Source organism: Astatotilapia calliptera, chromosome 23 (assembly GCF_900246225.1).
Source record: "Astatotilapia calliptera chromosome 23, fAstCal1.2, whole genome shotgun sequence".
NCBI classification, from domain to species: Eukaryota; Metazoa; Chordata; class Actinopteri; order Cichliformes; family Cichlidae; genus Astatotilapia; species Astatotilapia calliptera.
Genome location: NC_039323.1, coordinates 27,206,206 through 27,232,870, shown reverse-complemented (window position 1 = coordinate 27,232,870; position 26,665 = coordinate 27,206,206). Strand labels below are relative to the sequence as shown.

Below are 26,665 nucleotides of genomic sequence, written 5' to 3'. Positions count from 1 at the left end.
TATATCGTTTTAGGGAAGAGGAAGAAGGCACAAGCCACATTTGCGAAACGAGGCCAGTGTGACAGAAAAACTCTGTACTGTGCCTGTCTAAAACTATCTGGGGGAAACAATCATTGAGGTTAAAATCCCAGATTTGTACAGATGATTTAAAAAGAGCAGCAGCACCAGAAGATGGCTTTGAAGGGGAAATTTGCACAGGTTTTTAGTTAGACTGAAAATTTATGATCACACCTCATCTTCTGTTCAGCAACAGGGACAGCACTGCTTATGATTCACCTTTGGCAGTGCTCAGCTTGCAAGTATATGTCCCACTGTCGTCTTCATGTACTGAATTTAGCATGAGACGGCACCTATAGCATAAAGAAAAATAAATGAATGAATTTTGTTTTTATGACACCAAAAATCTGTCAGATAATAAAATGTGCTGCAGTGACAGCAACATGAGGTGGACCTACCTCTTTCCGTCAAAGTGCATCTTACAGTTGAGCAGTGCAGGCTGGATCAGCTTCCCCCTGGACAACCAGTCCACGTCCACATCTGGAGGTCCCGTGATGTGACACTCAAACACGGCTGATTCTCCAGCCCTCACTGCTGCGTCTTTTACCTCCCTGGTGATCGTCAACGCCGTTTGTGCTGCAGCGGTTGATTAAAAGAAAAAGAAAACAGCACAAATAGAGCATATATAAGGAAGAACGACAAGATATGGTATGACTAAACATTCAGTTCAGTTTCTCATCACCTACCTCTGACCTCCAGTCTGCACTCTGCCTGTTTGCTTCCATACTCATTGATGATCCTGCAAGCATACAGCCCTGCATCTGACCTCTGAGCCGAGCCGATCCTCATTTCACTGGTGCCATCTTCCATCTCTCGCACAGTGAAGTGCCCTGCTGTCTTCACCGAGACTCTGTCCTTCAGCCTGGGTCAGTATAAAGCGGCTGTCAGAATCATTTATGCTCAGGCGTGTAATGGAGGGGTGTTTGTGTGAGACAGTTAGTGACCTTGATTGTGATAAAAGCTTCAGGTTTCTCCTGAGATGTCTAGCTGCAATAAAACCTTGAGGGGGAAAAAAAGATGTCTTACCAGTAAACCATGGGTTTGGGCTGGCCTCTGGCTTTCACTGACATGACAACATCTTGACCCTCGGTTACCGCCTGGTCACATGGTGCCACCTATTAAAGAATGTAAACATGATTACCTATAAAGGCTTTTAAGGTTAATCTCTAAGCTTTGCTCCAGTTTTATCAGATTGGAAGTAAAATCACATTACGACCGTGCCCAGAATGACTGCAGCTATCAAGTAATGCTGCGATGAAGCAAGTGGAGTCATGGTATGAAATGCAAAGGATATGTCCATGGAGATTGCCATTTTGCTACTAGGAAAATGAATATTGCAGCACAGTGTGATCTTAAGATCGGAGAACAATCAAAAGAAGATTCATATTTCCATGTGCAGTAACTCATATTTTTGTCCGATTGTTTTGGGACCTGCCTGTGGCCCCAATACCTGCGTACCTGGGAAACAAGACAGAGTGTGCAGCAACACCTGACACGGAAGAGAGTTGCCATTACAAGGAGTGCAGAATTATTAGACAAATGAGTATTTTGTCCACATCATCCTCTTCATGCATGTTGTCTTACTCCAAGCTGTATAGGCTCAAAAGCCTACTACCAATTAAGCATATTAGGTGATGTGCATCTCTGTAATGAGAAGGAGTGTGGTCTAATGACATCAACACCCTATATCAGGTGTGCATAATTATTAGGCAACGTCCTTTCCTTTGGCAAAATGGGTCAAAAGAAGGACTTGACAGGCTCAGAAAAGTCAAAAATAGTGAGATATCTTGTAGAGGGATGCAGCAGTCTCAAAATTGCAAAATTGCAAAAACCAAGGCGCCAAATAACTGCCCATGAACTGAGAAAAGTCAAGCGTGCAGCTGCCAAGATGCCACTTGCCACCAGTTTGGCCATATTTCAGAGCTGCAACATCACTGGAGTGCCCAAAAGAACAAGGTGTGCAATACTCAGAGACATGGCCAAGGTAAGAAAGGCTGAAAGACGACCACCACTGAACAAGACACACAAGCTGAAACGTCAAGACTGGGCCAAGAAATACCATACCACCTTTATTTATAAAGCACTTTAACATAAAGCCAGAGTTCAGAAAGTGCTGTACATGCTAATAGCATAAGTAAAGAAAATTAAAATGAGATAAGATAAAATAAATAACTAAAAAACTAAAATAAATTGAAACATGTTAAAACAAATTGAGTCAACCCCTCTAATCAATGCCAAAGGCAAATATCTCAAGACTGGTTTTTCTAAGGTTTTATGGACTGATGAAATGAGAGTGAGTCTTGATGGGCCAGATGGATGGGCCCGTGGCTGGATTGGTAAAGGGCAGAGAGCTCCAGTCCGACTCAGACGCCAGCAAGGTGGAGGTGGAGTACTGGTTTGGGCTGGTATCATCAAAGATGAGCTTGTGGGGCCTTTTCGGGTTGAGGATGGAGTCAAGCTCAACTCCCAGTCCTACTGCCAGTTTCTGGAAGACACCTTCTTCAAGCAGTGGTACAGGAAGAAGTCTGCATCCTTCAAGAAAAACATGATGTTCATGCAGGACAATGCTCCATCACACGCGTCCAAGTACTCCACAGCGTGGCTGGCAAGAAAGGGTATAAAAGAAGAAAAACTAATGACATGGCTTCCTTGTTCACCTGATCTGAACCCCATTGAGAACCTGTGGTTTATCATCAAATGTGAGATTTACAAGGAGGGAAAACAGTACACCTCTCTGAACAGTGTCTGGGAGGCTGTGGTTGCTGCTGCACGCAATGTTGATGGTGAACAGATCAAAACACTGACAGAATCCATGGATGGCAGGCTTTTGAGTGTCCTTGCAAAGAAAGGTGGCTATATTGGTCGCTGATTTGTTTTTGTTTTGTTTTTGAATGTCAGAAATGTATATTTGTGAATGTGGAGATGTTATATTGGTTTCACTGGTAAAAATAAATAATTGAAATGGGTATATATTTGTTTTTTGTTAAGTTGCCTAATAATTATGCACAGTAATAGTCACCTGCACACACAGATATCCCCCTAAAATAGCTAAAACTAAAAACTACTTCCAAAAACATTCAGCTTTGATATTAATGAGTTTTTTGGGTTCATTGAGAACATGGTTGTTGTTCAATAATAAAATTATTCCTCAAAAATACAACTTGCCTAATAATTCTGCACTCCCTGTAATGACAACAGACAATTGTTTCTTCTTTTTCTTTCTGTTTTTTTTTTTTTTAGTTAAATGCAGTAAAATCCAATGGATGACTCTGGATTTGGGGGTTGCCAGAGGAACAGTACTTGTCTGATGGCACTGTGCCAAGTGAAAAGTTTGTTGGAGGCGGGATTAGGGTTCGGGATTGTTTTTCAGGAGTTGGGCCAGCAGGGTTAGTTCCTGTGAAAGGAACTCTTAATGGTTCAACATAACAAGACATTAGTGACAATTTTATCCTCCTAACTTTGTGGGAACAGTTTGCAGCTGGATCCTTCCTTCCTGCACAAAGCAAGGTCCATAAAGACACCAATAAGCGAGTTTGGTGTAGAAGAACTTGACTGGCCTTCACAGAGTCCTGACATCAACCTGATAGAACACCTTTGAGATTAATTAAAGTGGAGACTGCGAGCCAGGCCTTCTGGTCCAACATCAGTGTCTGACCTCACAAATGTGCTTCTGGGAGAATTCCCATAAACACTCCTAAAGGTTGTGGAAAACCTTCCCAGAAGAATTGAAGCTGTTAGAGCTGCAAAGAGTTGATCAAATTATCAAAATAAACCCTAAGGATTAAGAACAGGATGTCATTCAAATTCATATGCAAGCGAATACTTTTGGCAATACATCACAACAATGTGATTGGTCACTTGCAGTGTTGAACCTGGACCAACATTAATTATGATGATTCGGGAAAGACAACGAAATGGGGATATCAGAGACATCGACTATGACGCTGCGCTTGTTATTTAAAGAAAAAATCATAAGGAGCTTTTATACTTTTACCTGAAATGAGGGAGGCTCTTTTAAATGGTGAGGAAGTGAGCCTCCGACCTCCATCACCTCCTCCTGAGGACTCAGGTACTCCTCATCTGACTGGATTGGACTGCTGATTTCCAGAGATACAGCAGATTTCCCACATTGCGTGTGGGTCGGCTCTGGAAGAACAAGATATCGGACACAAATATAATAGAATTACAAGCATACTACCGCCGTGTCTAATTCATTTTTATTTGAGTTCACAAAAAAGTCGATTCTGATTTACACACGTCTTAATTTAAGTAATTGAGTGCAAAGTCTTTTGAAATATGGTTAACATGGCACTGGCGTAGCTCATTTTGTTTACGGTCTTTTTTTTGCTTTGCTGGTGTTGATCTTTGCCAAAATGAGCACTTGGCAACACAAAGCAGTGGGTTAGACACAAGTGGGCCACGTGCACCTCCACACACTGAGCACAGGGACCATCTGAAGTGACCATAAGCGAACAGATAACGAATTAATCCCTTAATCCCTGACCCAATCATTCACTCATTCCCACGAGTTCTAGATCAGACACTGTGTCTGGACCCTTGGCAGTCTGGACTACAGTCAGACTCAACTCACAGCTGCGGGAAGAAATATAAAGAGCTGCCTCTCTCTTTCTGTCTCTCCTTCTTCTTTTGTTGCCTTCGTTTTCGTGTCAGCGTTTCACAATCTTTGCAAAGCCTAAGACCTCACATATCTGGCACAACTAGATAACGTTGCGAGTGAAAATGAATAAAATCAATTACCCAAGTAGAATAAAGGCATGTCCCCCCTTTCAGATGGCAGAACAGTGGACTGATAGGTATTTTGCATGACATTCAACTGTGCAAAATAAAGGGAAAGTGGGTCATCATCTGCAAGTGAAAGGCAGGCTTGGTCGCATATACAGATGGAAAGAAATGCACCGAAAGCCATATATGGAAAAGCTGACTAATAGTAATGAAACACGATAAAAAAACACTGTTTATGCCAAATTATTAAGCGATGTAGGTGGATATTCTGTTGCGCTTATAGCATTAAAAAAAGGAGGGGGGGATAAAAACAACAAAATAACCTACCTAGAGTCACATCTCTGAGCGGCGTCTGTGCACCAGGGGATAACTCCCCAGAGTATTTATGTAAACCTGCCAACTCTTACACAACTCCCGAACAGTGTGAGCCGACCAACTTTCCTCCACCCTGTCCTTCTGCTTCCCATCACTGTTACGCCTTTATTCTCTTACACTCCTGACATCCCGGGCTGATGAAAAAGCTGAATATTTTAAAAGTTTATTAAAGCTTAGGTTTAAAGACTCCACTGAGTCACAAAGCTGTGGTTCTTCAACTTCTTTGATTTTTTTTTAATGCAAAAATGACAATAGGCCTGTGTTATGTTCTCGCATATTTCTTTGAAGCCAGTAAATCAATCTCGCCCACTATTTTGGCTTGTCGTGGCAACAATCTACACACTTCTCGGCTAAAATGACTCACATAATCTCCCGCCACTTTCTGGCAGCTCCATCCCCAAGCCCTGTAGCGTGAAATCTGAAGTGATGAAAAACTCCACGATTACAGCTGTAATCTCGAGCGGGGACATAAAGCAGACGGCAATTACCCGAGAGAACAAGAGGCCTTCTAAAAATACTCCTGCAAAGTTAGACTCCGCTGGCCTAATATGGCAACAGAGGCCCGCGTGCTGCTGTCGGAAAAGCACCAGGGTGAGCGCTCGCATTTGTTGACAAAACTGTGAAGAGGGGAAAGTTGCATTTGCATGAGGCCGAACCAGCACTGCTGGGAGCTTCTCTCATGCACAGCGTAGTATAAACACCCGTCCACTGCAGGCGCTTATATTTTTCTTTTTTTGCCTGATTTTGAATGCCACGGCTGCCTTTGAGGCTCAGGAGACCTTTGTGTGACGGGGGCAGGTCTGCGTTTTGAATTCATGCCGAGGGGGAGCTCGGTGCCTTCAAGAATTAATGGGTTGCCATGGCAACTATCGCTGCGAGGAGCCCCGGTCGGGATGCTGAGCTCCAGCGGGCCTTTGTAGTCATTAAGACAGAATGTCAGGCGGAGGAGGGCTGGCAGCGGATTAAAGTGTGAGTCAACATGTTTGAGAACAGCATCGTTTTTATGTTCCCCCCGGTGTCGCTCTCCTCATTTAAAATTTGTGCTGGTAAAATGTGTCACCATGTCTAACTGCAAAACAAGAGAGAGAAAACACAAACACTGAAAAACTGATATGGAAGAAGTCAGATTGCAAACATGTGAAAGGATAAGGCTCATTGATTTGGTTTATGAGAGTTTCACTTAAAATTGACCAGATTTCATAAGACTATGTGTGCAAGAAATCGCTTTATACGGCACTTAACAGAAAACAGTCTCCTTACTGAATTCAAAAAAGAAAATTATAGAAAATGGGGATGTTAAAATGGTGACTTGTCTTCAGCTGTACCAGTAGGGGTTGGGCTGCCAGTGATGATGCATTGCAGTGTGACCTCAGAGGCGCTGGGTGCGGTGGTGTCCTCAAGAGGCTTCTCAAACCTCGGGGCCTCAGCTGGCTCATCATCAGCAGACAGGTAAGAGTCATCGGAAGAACCGCCTGTGAATTAGAGGGACGGTCAGAGTGTTTTCTGTGCAGCTGCCGGTGCTCTATTACCTGCTTTAGAAAAATGGGTCAGACTCCAAATTAAGGCATTGGGCTAGTTTCCTTTTACGGATCCCCATGATGAAAAGAGTTTCATTAGTGAGTCTGGGCCCGGCAGCAATTCTGGCTCTGATTAATTTTCCATGGTGGACAACATAATATAATATAATATAATATAATATAATATATATATATATATATATATATATATATATATATATATATATATATATATATATATATATATATATATAAGTTCAACCTTTTTGATCATTCCTTTTTAGTTTGTAATCTGTATTTTTTATTTCTATGTGCATGTTTTTCTTATTCGGGGGACTTACAGCCTAGCAAAGGTAATAAATCTCCAATAAGTTCTTTTTGTGTTTCAGATCTTAAAGCCACAAATGAGGCACGAAAAAGAAAAAGTTGTTAAAATGGGAAGCAAACAAACACCCAATATTACTTTACGTTCTTTAAGAGTGAAGTCACAACCCTAAAAAGTCTAGTTCTCTGACCCCTGGTAGTTAAACTTATCATTTTTCATAGGGGTAGTGTTGTGTGTGTAGGTCCTGATCTTTTTACAGTTTAAATTGTTTGTTTGTTTTTTAATAATCTCACTCAGTGGTGGTCAAAGGTGAAACAGAACAAAAACCTTTAATCAGATATGATAGCAAAACTTTTTAGCTTAGGGCTAAGGGAGTTATTTAATCTCTTAAGATCCACCAGCTTCCTAGTGCTCTTTTGTTAGGGTTATGGTTGTCATTATGTTCCCTTCTACCACTTTGTCTAGATATTTTATTTTATTTGACCTGCCAAATGGGAACATTTATGAAAATAGTACTGTAAGCCTGGCAACTTGGTAGACTTGGTAGTTGAGCAGAAATCCATGGATAAAGCCTCAAAGACTTCTAAAGGGACAACAAAAGGTGGTTGTATTTGTTTTGTTATTTGTGTAAAGAAACGAACTGGACAACAGTTGGGTCACTCAAGCCACAGGCAGGAACCTAATGGCTCCCAAAATGATTAAAGTGTTCATCCAGTTCCAGACTCTCATCTGCGATGGATGCTGCTTGGATTTTTTACAAACACGTTTATCTAGAACACTCGTAAAGCATCACCTACCTTCGTCTGCAGACTTCCGTTGAGCAGAACGGCCTTTTTTGCTCTTGTGTACTCTGCCCTCCCTCTTCCTTCCCTCGTTGCTCCTGTGTGGAACACTTTCTGTCTCCATGGGTTCATCCTCCACCAGGATGGTGGGGATGTTCACTTTCATGGCCGGAGATGTCCGCCCCACCTCCGCCTTCCTTCGTTTTAGGAGCGGGCTGATGGAAGGATTGGGTGATGGGGTGAGCCGAGGAGGCTTGGGTGGGAACTGGGGTCCTGGTTCCCTTGCAGTTACTGGGGATGCTCTCTTCCCTGTTGGGCCTGGTGATCGGTGGTCCGCCTTGTTGTCCATGTTGGTGTCTCTCTTTGAATCAACTCTGGAGGAGGATGAAGATTTGTGGGATGTGTTAACAAGTGTGTCTTTGTCAGCTGCCAGAGAGCTTTGTAGGGTTTCCCTGCATGCAAAAGATGAGAAAGCTGTTATGTAATACAACAAGTGAGGGAAAAAATATTACATGTCTAAAACTCTTAATTTCCATTAAGTGCTTTGTTGTTGTTTTTTAAAAGAAATTTCAAATCCCTCAAAGAAAAATATACAAATATGATCATATTGGAATCTTTTTTTAAGAGAAAATTTCACAAGTAAAGATAATCTTCTTCAAACCTGATTAGGCTCGTCTTTGTAGCTATTGGCAACGGTTGTCCTGGTAACTGGTGAACTGGTGGCGTTGCCGTGGTAACAGAGATTTTCCTTGCGCTATCTACTGGTTTCCCGTGCAAATCTGACTGTGTCATCTTTTCCTTTTCGGAGCTGCTGCTCTGATTCCCCGGGTCTTTGCCTTGGGCCTGCTGAGAATTCTTCCATATGCTGCCCCCCTCCCTCTCCCCAACTTTTCCTTCCTCTAGGGCTCGCTCCCTCGCCTCTAACTTTTTAACTACTTGGGCAGGAATGGGTTCTAGTTTCCCCATGTGCAGCCTGTCTTTCTGTGACAGCTGCTCAGTTGAATATGCCTTCTTCAAGCTTGGTTTCCCCACAAGCTTCTTGATCCGCTGGAGCTCTTCTGTGAACTTGCTCTGGTAATTCTGGATCCTCTGGGAGTAGTTTGTCTTGTCCTCTAATGAAGAGGCCCTCTGCTTGAATACCGCTCTCTTCTGGGCTGCACCCTGCAGTATTCGACTCTCATCTTTGCTCGGGCCTCCTGTCTTCTTTCCACTCTCATCTGATTCAAAGGAAGCTGCCCCTCGTGGCAGATCCACCCTTCGCTCCTCAAAGGCAAGGACCTTGTCAAAGATCTTGGGTCCTGCACGAGCCAGTTTGGGCGTCATAACTGCACTGTTGGTGCCAGATGACTGGCCCGTATTAGAAGTTTGAGGACCTGAAGGTTTGACTTTGCCCGAGTGTTGTTTTTGTGTGCTGATGCTGTTTTTGTGCGTGGTAAGAGGTGGCTGGGGGGAAGACAGGGGGACATAGGAGGACAGGCCCTGTGATTCATCAGCAGTTTGAAGCCTAGAGGGGTAAGGATTGAGGGGAAATAATGGAGGGGTGAAGTTAGAGCTCTGGTGCAGTGGCGAAGGCTTTGGAGGAGTAATAAGATGCAGATAAATGTCCGTTTGTGTCATTTTGTCTCATCATGTTTGAGTTCTTTGTGTTTTCGCATGTGCTTTCTGTGTTGTATCAGGTAATGAGCAACACATCAGACAGTGTGAAATCAAATGGCAGAGAAACAAATGTAATGAAATTTTGAGATTGAGACTTCTTAAGACCTTAACCCTAAAACTGCAATAACTGCTGTTGTTGGCATGTTGCACCAACAATATTACAAAATAAGAACATAAACTCCTACGAAAATCAAAAAAAGCACCCCTGCTTAAACTTCTAACACAATAACACCATGCCTAAAAATAACCTGTGAATCACATGATAATTACTCAGTGAGAACACTCATGCTAATATCAGCTCGGATCAAAGCAACCCATGCATGCCACTGCAAACCTATAAACATATGGTGTTAATCCAAAAGTGAGGGGCGGCTGTAGAAAACATGCAGTGGGTAAAAATCACAGTTTTCAGAAGTGCTGAATAATATATTATATTAGAAGATTGTACAAGTGCATCCTTTCTAATGGCTATATGAAATATTAATATTAACATTGTTATTTTGTTGGCTTGTAATCATTGTTAGATTCAAATCAATCCACACTGATGGCACGCAGAGTCGAAGGAAAGTGTGACATCAAAATAAAAAAGTACACTATATGGAAAAATGGGAATATATAAAGAAGAGTAAAAAATGAATAACAAATTGTATAGCAAATGGAATAAAGTTTTTGCGAGTTGGGTCTATGGAGGATATAATGTCTTGCCGTATGAGTCAGTTTTCATTGCAATTTGGGTTTCTGGGCAGTCTTTTTGCTTTTTGGGGGAAATCCTGGGAATTAAAAAGCCATGTGCTATAATGGCATAGAAAATGTTCTCCCTCTGTACAGGCTGAACATGCTCCCATAGTAGTCGCTGCCTACGGAAACACTTTCCTCTGACCCCTGAATGGGCCGGGCAAGGTTAGCGTGAGACGCTCGGATGAGTGGTTCCACACCCAGGTGACGGACAGGGGGGGCCCCCTCAGAAGGACCCCCACCGAGGCCTTGCCTTGCTGGGTTTGTGGGATCCAAATGGGGCCCTGGAGGTCGGGAACCCAGAGTGCGGAGCTCTCGCTCCACTACAGGGTCATAGGTGCCGGGGAGGGTGGCCCTGCGATCTGAAGCATCGGGATTGTAGTCCATCACCCTTCCTCCCTCACCTGTATAGAGAAAGAGAGAAAGGGAGAGAGACTGTTTGAATTTAAAAATTAAAATTGTATAATTTTATATCTGACTTTTAGCATTTTAAAAACAACAACAACAATATATTGGTTGTTGTGGGCGATCAATAAAGAGACTAAACTGTGTCTGTGTTGAAAATGATCTTGAGCTGCGAGCCTTCTAATTCATTGGTGAGAGTGTGGTTACTTGTTTTTAACAATAACAATATAGCTTTCTTGCATAGCAGAATATTATATACAGGCATGGCTAAATAAGCAGCCATTTGTTTGCAGTAAATAAGTATAGTTAGTACGCTAAAGGCATTTCCCAAATATGGGATGAAGAAAGTATTTGATATTTCTTCCTCTTCAGAGCGAAAAGAGGCCAAACACATGAGATATCATTGGAAAGGCCACGATTTCCTCTGTTGAGCACATCAAGACTTGATATAAATGTGATGTGATGATAATAGAGAGCAAAAACAAATGTTCATTACAGTGGACATAAATGAATAGGCTGGATATCACATTGTATTATATTATATTGTACTGTGTCTATTGTATGACACGTATCTTTTTATATTGTGTCTATTGTATCATATCATAACATAAAATGTCATATTGTACTAAAATTGTATTGTCTGGATCTCTTTATTTCGTGTTGTATTGTATCATTTCACATTGTACCACTTTTTTGGCATTTTATATCATACCATCCATCATTGGATAATCATATCATGTCATATCATATTGCATATTGCATGACTGTTTTTATTGTATGGTATATACACAGGTATATACTTATTTTTTTGGTTTTGGTGTTATAGAAGTTACAGAAGTTTCTGCAAGTCAAACTTCATCAGATTGAAGAGACAGTTGATGGATGGGCTGTGTGAATTAAACCATTTTAATGGAAGCATGGTAATTTCCTAATACCGCGCTCCTCTTAAAAATATTTTAGCATAAATCTAATAAGAAATTATGTATCACCAAGACTCTGATTTTGCTTTACTCTCTAATAAAGCATTCCTATATCTAAAATATTTTTTAATGTCTTAACTGGAAGTTAATGCAGTAAGAAGCCAGCAAAAAACCCGTGGTGGGGGGGAAATGACGTCTAATGAAGACAGCGTTGTTAAGCATGATGGATAAACAGCCTATTGATTGCTTGAAAACAGGAAATGAAACGGAAAGTGAAGGGGCCACGTTTGAAACGTGTACCACTTAAAGTGATCCTTCGCCCAGCGATGAGCAATGGAGACAAGAATGCTTTAGCAGCATAAAAAAAGAGCGGTCAGCATCTTCTGTTAACGAAGGAAACCTTGAAGCAACGATACGGTCGGGGATAAAAAAAAACATCTTAGCACTTGACTGATTGAATGATACTGACTCAGCGTCACCATCAGTAGCTGTGCAATATCAGTTTCTCATAAAACAAAAAAACAGACGGAACAAAATGAGAAATCTTCTCAGAGCAGCCACACTTTTAGGTCTTGATATATACAGCTTCAAAATTCTGTTTTCACTTCTCTCCGAGGCCGGGCAGCAGCTTTCATTTTTATTTGAACACACCGTGCTTTGAAACGTATCTCATCCGTGTCTGGCTTTAGGGCCGGAAATATTTTCTGGAATACATTGCCTGAGGAGAAAATGTATCTTGTTTGTGTATTACAAGGTATTGTAGTCATTATTTAGTATTCAGCAGAGGCAACCACTCTGTTCCATGAAGAAAACAAATGATGTATCACCTCATCCCTCCCTCATTTGATATTCTCTTTCTATTTTTCTGTGGCTTGTCTCTGGAGGGACGTGATGAGGGCGTAGTCAGCCCACCAACACAAAAGCTTAGAAAGTGCAAACACCGAGTATGAGCGAGGAAAGAATATACTGTAACATTTCTTTGTGGTAGAGGAGAAGGGTGTCAATATTTCAGGTCTATATTCAGACATCATGTTGCTTGGTTAGGAGTGGATGGCGAGGACGTAAAGGTTCTACGACTCCAATGCACCAGCACCACTTTAGCAAATTAGTAAAGACTCTTTCAGGAATTGTTCTCATCAATGCAACACTAACAGGTTCAAGCGTAACCTTGCCGCTAGACAAAATGCTTCCCCCCCCTTTAAATTTTAGACATTTGCATTAAGATCCAGAGGATTTGCATTTCTTTTTTCTCCTGTATCAAATTTAATGCTCTTTAGGCTTAATCGGATTTGCTTTAGATCAAGTAAACTGCCTCACACAGTACCCATTAGTCAATATGCAATTTTATTTTAGCAACAAAAAAAAAAATCTTGAGCAGGGATGAAATATATAACTTAGTTCATTGCTTTAGTTGAATAAGCGCGATTTCCAAACCGTAAAATCTTGGATGGAAGAAGGATTTTCTTTACAGTAGCTTTAATTTGGGCTGTTATTACAGAAAGGAGGAAATCAAATGCTGGGGGCTTTGAGGAGTTTAACATTTGACCTAGAATGTAGGACTTGGGAGACAGGACTCAAAATTAAAGAGCAGCTTTATTGCTGAAGCCTTTTCTTAAAAAAAACAAAAACAAGGACGGGCTTGAGTCAAAGGGAAAACACAGAATAAGGGAGCACACAGCATTAAGAAAGGACATGGATAAGACGAGACTCGGATAAAGAAAAATACACAAGGAAATACCAACAAATCCAGAATAATGAGAGCGGGAAAGTAAAACTCAATACAAAGCACACAAAATAAGAAACTATCAAAATAAAACAGGAACTAGTGAACGCTGACACACCAAGAGTCAAACATTCAAATCTGACACGAAGACAAAATGTAAACAAACATGGAGAAAAGGTTGACTTTACACAGGAGACAAGCATAGAAAGTATGAATAACAAAACTGAGAAGCTCTTGGACTAAATAACATTCTTCTGAAATCCAAAAAGAATCCCAAACCCACGACTGTGAGATACAGAGCTTGGGAACGGAGACCTCTGTTAAAGTCAAAATTATATTAAAATCGAATTATTGAGATCCTGAGAGTTTGAATTAAAGATGATGAAAAGACACTTCTGTGGCTGAAGAATGAAGCCAATATGGATTACTGTGCTGAGTCTTGAGCCACAACTCGTTTCTTTATATTTTGCTTCCTTTCGAGCAATAGTTCTCCAGGCTTTCTGAAGGTCTTTCAAAGTTTTAGTCTGCTTTTTCACTCATTTTCAGTCCAGTCCTTGTACCTGACCATTTTCAGATTAATGCTTTTTGTTTGTGGGCATACTTGACCCATGAATTATTAAAGCACAAAATGATACCTAGCTCAAGGGAAGAACCAGAGTGTACATTGGCAACAGGAGTGACAAATCGAAATTTGAAATTTTTTGGTCCAAATTGTTGAATGCGTAGGTGTCTGCAGCCATGTGTAAAGCACGGTGGACGCTCTGTCATTATAGGGGGTTTCGTTAAAGTCGATGGAATTATGAGCACAGGAAAGTACCATCAGTGTAGGTTGCCTCAAATCTTTTGCGCAGTGCACAGCTACTCAAAAAGCCACTTGAGGCTGGCTCCCCCTGCAGGTCAATCGCCCATGTTAAAATGCCCAGCTTCATTTTTTACGACTAATTTCCCCTTCTATGACGGCCACACATCTTTGGATAACTCCACCATTTAAATTTTATCAAAGTTTAAAGTTGTGCTTTGACTTGCTGTAAAGTTACGTCCACTAACAGCTCCTCTAAGAAGTCTGTGCAGTAGTCTTAGTGTGTTTGTGTACTATCTGAAATCTAAATACCATGTATCTGTATCTGTGTGATGCACTTGTGCAGCTTTTGGTTCTTGTCCAAATGTGTTCATTTCTCCTCCAAAAGACCAAAACAGTAATGGCCATAATACTAGAAGGGAGAGCTCACAAACCACTAACTTCTGGGTGGCATTATAATAGATATGATAGATATGATACCATCCATCCATCCATCCATCCATGAATGATACCTTCATTTAAAAAAAAAAAAAAACAATAGTAGGTCTTAGACTATCAATAATTTACGATTTCCCAAATCTGTGTTATCCAAGAAATGGCTTCCCGTGTCTTTTTCTGTCCAACCAGTAGTCCAAACTGCAAAAATCCTCAATTTAGAGAGAAAAGCAAAGCAAATCCTCCCACTGGAGAAGCTGGAAGATGATCAACCAGCCAGTAAATTCACTGATTATTTGAGCTGTTGAAGCTCTACACCAGCACGGCAAACTGTGAAAGAAAGAAATCTCATGCAGCACCTCATTTTTAGGTGAGTATAACATAACATTCACCAACCCACTGGACCGTTCCACCTGATCTCTGTTCATTAACGTACCTCTATTTAAACTTAACGATGTACATTTACATTTTAATTGGCATAGCATGCATTTGTTTCAGCCTCATTTATCCAGCAGAAATAGTCCCATTTTTGTCGGACAGCACGTTCCCCTGTGGAGCCACACAGAGAGCTCCAGACCTGAGACAGGTTCCCTGCTTGAAACTAGGGCAGTGTGTCACACTGTTGCATCACACCATGAGGGATTAATGCCTTCTGCCATATCGGATTTCATCCAGCGCACGTTTTGGGCTGGCATGATAACAGCCTCCATTAAATCTATCTATCATAACTTTATACAAGTGTGTTTTTGGCAGAGATGTTGGTGGTGGAGCTGTAAATCTGGCTAAATATCATTTTGGACAAAGAGCTGCAGAATATTTTCTTTAAGTAGTGCAAGCTTGCAGCTAGAAAATATGACCTCAAAAAAGAAAAACGAAGCCTCGAAACCACAAACTTACATAAGCTTAAAAAAAAAGGAAAAAAAAGGAGTTTAAATAAAATACCTGAAGGTCCTTTCCGGCCAGCCTTATCATGGTGCCTCCCGGGCCCTTCTTTGGTTTCCATCTGAGGTTCTGTGGTCTCATCCTCTGTGGTCTCAGAGTCTGAAACAAAGAGAAGGAAAACACTATGAGATGAGACGGGAGGAGAAGGTGGAAATCCAGCAAAGAGGAGCTGAGGTGGAGGGCGGGAAGAGGAGGCTGGAAACAACAAGAGAGCGCAGGTAGAAAATGACTTTTCACATTTGCTTAGCAGCAGACGTTTTGATGGGTCACTGAAAAGAGCTGCGAAGAGCCCCCCCTCCCCTTCCTCCCCCCCCCCCCCCCCCCCCCCCCCCAGAGTGAAATAAATGGGTTGAAACTGGAGCGTGACATGAAGCCAGCTGTGGCTTATAAAAATGCATGCAGGGGAGGGGTATGTAAATATGCTCTTGACTCAGTTTTGAGTCAGCTTGAAGCTCAAGAGGAATCTATATGTAAGGAAGAAGAGCAAAATCTTAAATCTTACTCAAACCTCGTTATTTGACTTGAACTCATGCATGCATGACTGTTTTCACAAAAGAGGACAACTACAATCAGTAAATAAATATGGTTTGTATATAATACAAGTGAAAGCTGAACTCTGAGTGCATAATTTACAAAAAGAAGACGTGGGATAAGCATCTGACTTGGTTCTCAGTTTTATGGGGAACATTCAAAAACGGAAAGGACACAAAAACAACAGGGTGCGACGACGATAAACACGATGCAAACAGAGGATCGCAGATCGCTGATTGACAAAGCTCGGCCTAGATGTTGAGGACAAAAGATGCAGCACAGAGGCAAACAGACACACACACACACAGACACTCAGGGTCAAAGTAAGGAGCCTGAAACCACATCTCCGTTGCTGAGATCACATTACATCAGATGAGGTCAGCGACAGAAACAAATCAAATAAATAAAAACAAAGGAGAGAGGATGACAGGCGGGTTTACCATAGCTTTGCTTTCGGCAGGAGCGGAAAACTTCGCTTCCATAGTGGCAGCAAGAGAGGGCAGACGGGAGAGCACCGTTACTATGGAAACCAGCATCTCTCTCACCCACACGACCAATCCTCTTCGTACCCATTAGAGTCTAAAATCACCAGCCAAACTGCTGGGTGGCTGACAGATATGTTTACTGGTTAGAGAGCCTGCGAAGGAGGAGGACGACAACCACAAAATAGGTTGCACCTCATTGCGCCTCACATCAAGTCACATCCTTATTAGATAATTCCAGAAGCTCTGCCTAACAATAAGAAAGCCAGTGTAACATGAAGAAGCACAATTAACCTATTGCACTGCTAGTGTGTGTATGTGTGTGTTTTTTTACAGGTGTGGGTATGTAGATCCACCCAGCTGTATCAAATGAAGTTAAATAGCTCGCATGCCAGGCGAGTTAAATCAACTCAGTGATGTAATTACAACGAAATATATTTTGAAGTGTATAGCCTGAATAGTAATGTGACTGGAACAGCTTACATTACACAAATATTGCCAAATATTATACCTCAAGCCGTCAAATTTACACAGGATTTTTATGCTGCAGCGATATTGCTTTGTGGGGGTGGATGTACAAGAATGAGCCCCACTTTCTTGCTGGAGTCGAGCAGTAGAACATACACAGAAGCAATACAGGTGTTTTTAAAACATACGTAAAAAAACAGCTTTTATGTAGAGTTGTTCCAACTGAAGCGCATGCCATTGAAAGCTAAAATGGTGACAAAAGAAATGGGATCAGGCAAAAAAAGAGAGAAATGGCTCAAATTTACATTTTTTAAAACCAAAACAATAAATAAATGAATTAAATATAATAACGGAAGAGACTACGGTAGAATAGAACTGGTGTAAAGCTCATACTGACAACACACCATGGGTAAATCTGCCAAATGTCCGTGTGGAATGCCCAGTTCTCTGAAATAAGATACAAGAGTAAAATGCATTATTCAACAGTGAAGGCAGCCAAACACTCTATTTAACACAGAAAAACAAAATGCATAGATTCCCATTTACGGAAAAATACTTTGGTCCTTAATGAAACAGCTCATCCTTAATAAAACCATGCACTTCAGGCATCGGATCACAGTTTTCACCTGTGTCTATCATGCATCTCCGGTACTGTCAAGCCAATTTGCTTTCATACTTCACTGCTATTGCACTTCGCTAAAAAGTCAAAAAGCCCTACGGATACTTAATTTGTTTAGCATATTGATCTTCCTCTCAGGTCCTTGTTGGAGAATCATCTGGACACAAAAAAGCTTTGAAAGCTTTGTGGTCAAATTAAGTGAGTTTAGTCATGGTGGATGTTTCCAGTTGTATTTAGCGCTTTCCAATTGTAATTTCATCACAGACATTCAAAAATGGGGCATGTACTATAAATAGGCGTTTTTCACAGCAGACCTTTTGCCTCGTCGTCTGAGGAAAAGCACAAGTGTAACTAATAGCTGTAATTACATCTGCTTTTTATTTACACACATCCTTCTGAGCCTCCCCTCGGCTTCCGGGTAGTGATGGTAAATTTGATTCTTTTTACTGAATCGAGTGTTAATGAGTCACTCACCAAAGTGAAAGTGGTTTTTTGAGTCATTTGATTCACTGAGTCAGTTGACCAGAGAGTGCAAAAATTTTACATTTTCACTCAAACTTAATTTGTTTCCCTTTTCATGTAAATCCCACTGCTAAGATGAATGATTAAAAAAAAACAAAAGACTATTTTATAGAGAAAAAAAGAGCAAAAACATTTCTAAAATTAAGCAATTTCCTATCAAAATTGCTTAATAAACATTTATTTTGTTTATTTGTACTTTATTAGTATTTTCCTTAAGTGTGTCAAATATATATTTTCTCATCTAAATGTCCACTGCGCTGTGAGCCAGGGGGCGGTAATGCGCCTTAACATTGGTTGCCAACCAAGAAGAAGAAGAAGCTGTGAGCCAGGAGGGAGGTGGTGAGTGAGTGAGTGAGTGATTCGTTCGCTCGCTCTTTGATTCAGCACAGGAGGGAGGGGGTGAGTGAGTGAGTGAGTGAGTGAGTGATTCGATCGCTCGCTCTTTGATTCAGCTCTTTGATTCTTGATGTGAGCTTCTACTCAGGGTTTTTTCTTCCAGTTCAGGGCAGAAATGCTTTTGTTATGAAACTGGCTGTTGTTTCCCCCCCACAATTTTAATTATAAGCTAGATGTATTTCTACTAATGGAATTAGTTTGCTAACAGCAACAGGGATGAGTCAGTGAGTCAGTTGGGCTTGTGAATCATGATTCACGAGTCAGTAAAGTGATTCTCGAGTATTGAACGATTCGTTCACGAATCGAACATCACTACTTCCGGGTGTTTTTCATGCTTCCCGACTGATATGGACTAATTGAAAATTAATGGACTTCAGGTTCCAGGAACTAAGGTTATTCATTACTCTTTTCCCACAGTGGCGAGCCAAAATATCTGCTGTGGAAAATATTCTAGCTCACGATATTACAATATACCAGCACTCATGATAACCTTGATGTTTGAAAAATGAAGTAGTGATATCACTGAATTATAGATGTATGGCACCTTAATTGCTTTGAAGGAAGCAAAAAAGAAAATGACATCATGCTAGCTAGCTGACTACTGCAATAGCTAGGGTAGTAGCTAACTAGCTAGCTCTGGATCCCCTTCAGTTCGCTTATCAGCCTCGTCTCGGAACAGAGGACGCCATCATCTACCTGCTCAATCGTGTCTACACCCATCTGGACCAGCCGGCGAGCACTGTGAGGGTCATGTTTTTTGACTTTTCCAGTGCTTTCAACACCATCAGGCCGACCCTCCTGGGTGATAAGTTAGCAGCGATGCAGGTGGATGCTTCTCTGGTGTCCTGGATTGTTGATTACCTGACAGGAAGACCACAATATGTACGTCTCCCACAGTGTGTGTCTGACAAGGTGATTAGCAACACAGGGGCACCACAGGGGACTGTCCTCTCCCCCTTCCTCTTCACCCTCTACACCACAGACTTCAGCCACTGCACAGAGACATGCCATCTTCAGAAGTTTTCTGATGACTCTGCGGTGGTTGGATGCATCAGCAGGGATGATGAGACAGAGTACCGGGCTGTGGTCGACTCCTTTGTCACGTGGTGTGAGCAGAATCATCTGCAGCTCAACGTGGCAAAGACCAAGGAACTGATCGTGGACTTCAGGAAGACCAGGAAACACTTGACCCCTGTTTCAATCCAGGGGGTCAGTGTTGACATTGTGGAGGACTATAAATACCTTGGAGTACACATTGACAATAAACTGGACTGGGCTAAAAACACCACAGCACTTTACAGGAAGGGCCAGAGTCGTCTCTATTTTTTGAGGCGACTGAGGTCCTTCAACATCTGCCAGAAAATGCTGAGGATTTTCTATGAGTCTGTGGTGGCCAGTGCGATCCTCTATGCTGTTGCATGCTGGGGGAGCAGGCTGAGGGTCGCAGATGCCAACAGACTTAATAAACTGATCCGTAAGGCCAGCAATGTTGTGGGGATGGAGCTGGACTCCCTCAAGGTGGTGTCGGAGAGGCGGATGCTGTCCAAGATAAAGACAATGTTGGATAACACCTCCCACCCACTCCATGACATGTTGGTCAGTCACAGGAGCTCGTTCAGTGAGAGACTGAGATTACCGAAAAGCACCACTGAACGACACAGGAAATCATTCCTGCCTGTGGCCATCTCCCTGTACAACGCATCCACTTAACACACTGTTTGCTGCTACAACTACACATGTTTCTTTTCCAAATATTTATTTATAAGTGACTTATGTATGTATGTATGTATATATATGTATATATTGTACTATTCTTAGTTAGCGTATTGTCTGTCTTGTCTTAATGTTGGTTTAAAATGGAGCACTGTAACAAAAAATAATTTCCCCCAGGGATCAATAAAGTATTCTGATTCTGATTCTGATTCGTTGCTACACTTTGTGGCTACCATTATGCTGGAGAAAAACACTTGAAGCCTCTCGCACCCAAGAAGAGTAAATGTAGTGCCTGTATGTTTTGGACATGATAATTGTGGGGTGAAAATCTGATATTGTGGCATTCCTTAACATGATCTCTTTGCCCTTACTTCATTATGACATTGCCTGTAAATATGAAGAAAAACAACACAGGGGGATACAGTGGGATATCTGCGCTGTAAGAAACTGTCATTATAAATTATAGGTACATTTCTTGAGCAGTGAAGTTGTTTCTTCACTAATGAAATCATTTCTGTGCAAAGTCTAGATTAAGTAAGTGATGTGTGGGATGTGTATTGTCTCAAAGGACATGAACGTCACCTGCAGTAGGGGTGGGCAATTAATCTTTCCGGGGGCAAACATAAGAAACTGGGACTGTTGTGGAGGGCTGCACCAAAAGCTTATAAGGAGATAAAATTGTTATTGAGCAGAATTGAGTTCAGTTTATTGGCACGGCCCTCCACAAAAGTCTCAGTTTCTTATGGCCCACTGGGAAAAACAATGGCCCACTCCCAATCTACTAGAATATGACTCAACGCCTGTAAGTGAGAATCCTGCCTAGATACAGTGATTTCACAGGGCCTTCTATGTAGCTGAAATGATAGTCAACCCTCTCCAGTCTTGCACTCATGTTTGAGGAGAAGCTGTTGCTAAACAACTTGTAAACAACATGGCAATTCCTGACTAAGAGAAAATTGTGATCTACAGTTGGCAGACATAGAGATATCTTTAGTCAAGCAAATGGTGAATAACAAATAGTATTTTTAGGTCCTTAATAAACAAAACTTTTCTTAAAGACTACGTTCAACTATAAATTTAGGACATTTTTAATGAATGGGGCCATAAGTCAGTCAGTTTTGCTAGCCTCTTGTTCTCTTGAAGTTCAGTTGTCCAGATATGCTGATAAAGATGGTGAGAGGTGATTGAAAGTCATTAAAAAAGGGAATGAAACTCAAAGTTGAAATTCTGTATAGAGGTACAGAATAAAGTCAAAAAAAAGGAAAAATCTGCATATGGTTGAAAAGAAATATTTTCTACGCAAACTAGGCCTGGTAGATTATTGTGCTCATTTTATTTGTTTTATTCTTCCTTTCTTCAATACATCATCACTTCATGGCTAGGTAAGCTTTACATCTGACTTGCTACATGCTTTACAACTTCTTAAAGGCCACAACAGGTCACTATCACAAGGAAATGTGATATTTTTCAAATTGATAAATGATACAACTGTAAAATCAAGAGATCTACTTAATATGAGAATATGTGACAAATCTTGAGTGTCGGTGCTGTTAAAGCAGCTGGTGAACCTGCTTCCTGGACAGTCTGTCAATCATCACAGAGGAGCACTCCTCAGAATGACTCACGGCTCTGCAGCGGCTTGAAAGCAGAAATAGGAAAAGTGCAAAGTGAAGTGACTCATTTCACACTTTTCCCCCACCCCCCACCCCTGCCCGCCACATTCCCCGCTCACTTCCTATTGGTTGATGTTTTTGTGTCAGGCAAATTGATTAACAGTTGCCTGGTGGTAACCGCTGTTTGACAGATTGCCCTAGAAGCTTCCATCGTTGTCATGATCTCCATTGTTATGCCCCCAAGGCGTTCATATCAGCAAAACCCAGCCACAAACGGTGTCCTTTGGAAAATTTGGATTTGGCAAAGACTTCAAAAACATATTCTGTGGGTATAATCTAAATCCTTCCAGCATTATTCCGACAAATCTGCTGGTGGCAAGCGAAAGAACAGGTCTCAAGAGTTGGATGTAGGATTCAAAAGAGGCAAAGGGACCGTCAGAAATCAGCTTCGTATTGTGCGTCGCTCACTTTGTAGCCATTGTGAGTAGCTGCCCTGATTCTCATGTCTCCATGGAGTGTAGCCTACTGACACACTTTTCATCTGCCCCGAATTTGTGAAACCTGTCATACGAATTTCTTATTGTATAACAAATCTGTCTCGATCACCCGAGCAACATTAATATTTCATGACAAACAATGTGCACACTGTAACAGAGGGAGTGCATTTGGACTTGAGGGTGTGAAAATGGATGTTGCCTTTTTAGATTTTCAGGATGAGTGTCTTCAGAAATCATTTTGAATGTATTCAGGAAGGTAAATTACATTTTCCCCAGGCTGACTTTCTCTGTTCGATTGTCGGGATTCATCCCTAATTTTTCAACAGATATCAAACACAAATGCAAAAAACAGCAAGCATTACATTTAATAATTTAGTTCCTGTAGCATTTTCCCTACAGTATTGAAGTTGATCTCATTGTATTAACTTAAAACGTCTTAATCCTAATTCCTGATGTGTATTTTAAAGTCATTTGCCTTTGGCAAATCAACAAATGTGCATCCTTATCAGGTAAAGGGTGTGGCATGTCATCCTAATATGTTTAAAAACCTACAAATCTAAAAGAAAAGCATCGTGACTAGCGCTTCATAAAAGCACCACTGTGGACATTCTTCCGTAAAGAAGCAAACTCACCTGAAATCTCTTCTTGGACCAGATTTTCTTCATCTTCAAGTGTTCAAGATTACCTGTGGCATGAGCTCACAAAAACATCCCGGCCACCCGAAAAAGCCCAGGGTGTGGCATCAACAACAACATAAAAATCAGGATTCAGAGCGGGATTCAGCTGCCTTTTTGTGCGTGGGCGTGTTTACTCTCCAGTCTGGCAACAAGACTGGGAGAAAGGCACCGAGAGAGAGAGCTGGAGGATGCAAATAAGCCAGAGCCAGGTGTCTTTGTGTCTGAGTGTGTATCCGCTGATGTGAACAGCATCCCTGTCTGACGTAGAGGCTGCCTTTAGAGGGGGCAATTCTCAGCTGGTTTGTCTAAACTCCCCCCACTCTCTGCCCCTCAATCGAGAGAGAGAGAAAGAGAGAAAGCACACTCAGAACAAGGGGAGGTGGGGGTTGTAAGTCTGAGCATAAGGGGTGCGCTGGGCTTGATTGCAGTGATGAGAGTGGAGAATAACAGGAGGAGGAGGTGGAAAAATGAGAAGCTTTGGCAAAGCGTGTTGACTTTTCTCTGAGTCGGAGGACTTGGAGATGAGAAAGAGCAAGGCTGATGCAAATGAGTCAGTTAGAGATGAACGAGAGGGGAAAAAGAGAAAGCCGGGGGTGGGGGTGGAAGAATGAGGGACAGATGGGGAAAAGATTCATGAGGAAAACCAAATCTTTACCACCATCCTTACAGCCTCTCCCAGTTTATTCTCCTTTTTGTCATCCTCTGCAAGGAAGGTCGCAGCCTCTCAGAAAAACCCACAAGCCATCAAATATTTATCTCTATTTCATGTCGGTTACCTTTAACCAGTGATAGCGTCTAGACCTCAAGCATCTGAGGATAATATGGAGTAGAAGAGCAAATGCACTACCCTAAATGCATTAGAGGTCAATACCCAACAAATAGCAGCCATAGTTTGAGGGAAACATAAAAGTGTCCCCATTATTGAATAAATAATTTAGTCAAATAAACAACCAAAATTTAAAAATTAAAAAAAAAAACACTGCAGAGCGTTGATTGCAAGTTCCCATAGTGATGTGGTTGTTGTCTAAAATCCAGAGATATAAACTCTAATTAAATGTGCAACAAAATAAAATTGTTAATTGCTGATACATATATTTATTCTTATTCCTGTTCTTATTCTTATTGTTGTTCCTATTTTTTAAATTTTGTTCCCATTCTTGTTCTTATTCCTTTTCTAGTTCTCTTATTATTATTATTGTTCCTATTCTTATTCTTATGCTAGCTCGCATTCTGATTCTTGTTCTTATTTGTATTCCTATTATTATTATTATTCTTGTTCTGATTTTTTTCCTGTTATTATTTTGTTCCCATTCTTATTCTCATTCCCATTCTTATTCGTATGCTAATTCCCATTCTTATTCTTTTTCTTATTTCTATTGCTATTTTTGTTTTTGTCCCCATTCTTGTTCTTATTCTTATTCCCATTCTTATTCTTTTTTCAGTATTGTGGGATTATTGTACCATGACTTTACATGTTCAATGTGCTTTTTAAAAACTGAATTTAAAAATCAAACAAAAAATTACTGCATAGCAAGTGTTACTCCCTCTTTTACTTTTTACTGTGATTATTCCCTCCATGGAAACAAAATTCCATTCCTTTATAAACAGCCTACAAATGGAAACCAAAAACTACCAGTCATCCACAAGTCTTGTCCATGGCTCACCCACAGAGTTTTTAGGGTTTAATAGGAGATTTTTACACTCACTTGTAAGTCCATTGATAGTAGCAAGGTTTTCTTTAATATTAGGAACATTAAAGTGAAGACAGATTTTTACATTGAGACTAATTCTTTCTTTACTTTTTAACTCCAAGAAAAAAAACTTGTGGAAGCTGCTTTTTTACCTTATTACGGGGGTCTACTTTACATGCGCGTCATCTCCTCAGTTTAGCCACCTACTTATTTAGTTTGCCACACATCTCAGCATTTTGCTACAAGTGCAGAGTCTCTGAATCACCATTACAGTTACCATCTCAAATGGTTGCTTTTTGATCTACTGAGGGTTTGGGGAAAAACAACATATTCACTTTGCATATGACCGCACTCACATGTATTGTTCAATTGTTCAAGCAACATAAGGAACGTGGATGTTTTTCTTAGCAGGCCACTAGTCATGTTTATTGTGTGTATTTGCATATCTTTCTTAATATGGTTTGAGTTTGATCCTACGCTGATGCTCCCTTTTGACAGAGATGCAAATATTTTGCATACTGTTTGCAGATATCGTCGTAGAGAGATTTAAAACATTGTTGGTTTCCTTTTAGGTTCACTGGTCTTTATCAACTCCTAAATAAAGTCTATCTGTTTCTGTTGCTTCATTCCTAAGTGCTCTGCATTTTCCACTAGAGTTAGGGTCACAAACTTTATCTGTCTGCCATCATGTCAGTCCATTATAGATTTTTCTGTTAAAAAGCCAACTTTGTGCACCTGGAAATTAAGTTGTTGAGAGTGGTGAGATGAGACATTAGAGTTGCAAGCTGTAAAACATATAATCTTATCTTATCTTACTCATTGTAAAATCAGTGATTCAATCCCCAGCTACTCCAGTCTGCGTGTCAAAGTATCTTTGTGAGTGTGTGTGATTGGATGAATGAGGCAAGTAGTCACCCAAAAGTGTTATGTACTAGTCCATTCGCTTATCCAACTAGGCCCTCTACTACTGCTATGGCCAAATTACAATCACCAAACACACAGAAAGGCCCTGGCCTGTTTTGCTTTGAGGTGACAATGCTAACCACCACACAACTCTGTTGCTTAGTGACAAATTGTCTTTTAAAATTTGGAACAGTTAAATGTATTAAAGCTGAAAGATGCACTCTTTCTTCAACATTTCTCTTGTTATTACCGCTCTAAATGACTATTGATGAAATTCTTTTTCTACTTAGAGGCTTCTGCAAATCAGACAAAGAGAATATTATGAAACACTCCCCTCCAGGATGTCTTTTTTTTTTTTTTAAGAAAAGGTCACAAGACTATTGCACCAACCGTCCAACCACCTCCTCCATTAAACCTCTTTCTCTGGATTGAATTAATTGTTCTTTCAGAAGTTTCTGTACTCCCTCCTCTATCACATGGATCTAAAAATAATAACAGGCAGACACAGATCTTTTTTTTCCCTCTAACCACCCATAGTAAGCATCCACATATCAGCACACCTTTTCTATCCCTGCTGACGTGCTTTGCCAAATAACATGTTTTTTAGCGTTGTTAAGTTAAGCATGTTACTGCTTGTGGACGTGCAAACGCACAATATGTGAGATTGACTCCAGTCGGGCCGCTCTCTGAACATGGGTTTTAATTCTAGTTATTAGCTTTTTCCCTCTCGATGCATTTATCCGATGACTGTCACCCAGCTGTGAAAGATATATTCTTCTCCTCAAAACATCCCAAACTAGGTTTTCACTAAAATGCAAGCCCAGATGCAACGGATTTCAGTTTCCCATTGTTATTTTAACAAACCTCCCTCTATTCACCCTCGCTCGCCTCGCTTCCTCCTCCATCCATCACCAGTGGCCAGAGGCATTCAGTCCAACAGAGAAAGCGAAGCAATCGATACCAATGCTTTATGCGTGATATGGGATACACCCCCAAGTAACAGTTCAAACGCCCCCCAGATCAATAAGCCCATCAAAACACAAGTTTCCATGACCATCATCCAATGAAAATCTAGATACGGTGGCAGAGCTGCTAGGAAGAAACTCATGAGGTGGGTTTTTTTATACTCACTAAAAGCC

General features: G+C 41.0%; 1 protein-coding gene across 9 annotated transcripts in view; it reads right to left on the bottom strand.

The window, feature by feature from the left end:
- The window catches only part of LOC113016942 (striated muscle preferentially expressed protein kinase-like), a 59,987-nt gene that overhangs the window by 21,222 nt on the left and 12,100 nt on the right, over positions 1–26,665 (bottom strand). For 2 of the 9 annotated variants that reach the window (XM_026160151.1, XM_026160158.1), the window contains 10 exons: positions 15,415–15,513; positions 10,444–10,594; positions 8,461–9,303; positions 7,815–8,251; positions 6,501–6,647; positions 4,052–4,203; positions 1,084–1,172; positions 744–919; positions 456–633; positions 277–350 (listed from right to left, as the gene is read on the bottom strand). In XM_026160151.1, coding sequence (XP_026015936.1) covers positions 277–350; positions 456–633; positions 744–919; positions 1,084–1,172; positions 4,052–4,203; positions 6,501–6,647; positions 7,815–8,251; positions 8,461–9,303; positions 10,444–10,594; positions 15,415–15,513 — 2,346 coding nt within the window. Of the gene's footprint in view, positions 1–276; positions 351–455; positions 634–743; positions 920–1,083; positions 1,173–4,051; positions 4,204–6,500; positions 6,648–7,814; positions 8,252–8,460; positions 9,304–10,443; positions 10,595–15,414; positions 15,514–16,385; positions 17,985–22,887; positions 23,724–26,665 lie in introns of those variants that run through there. The other 7 variants (XM_026160157.1, XM_026160160.1, XM_026160159.1 and 4 more) reach the window with 7 other exon arrangements.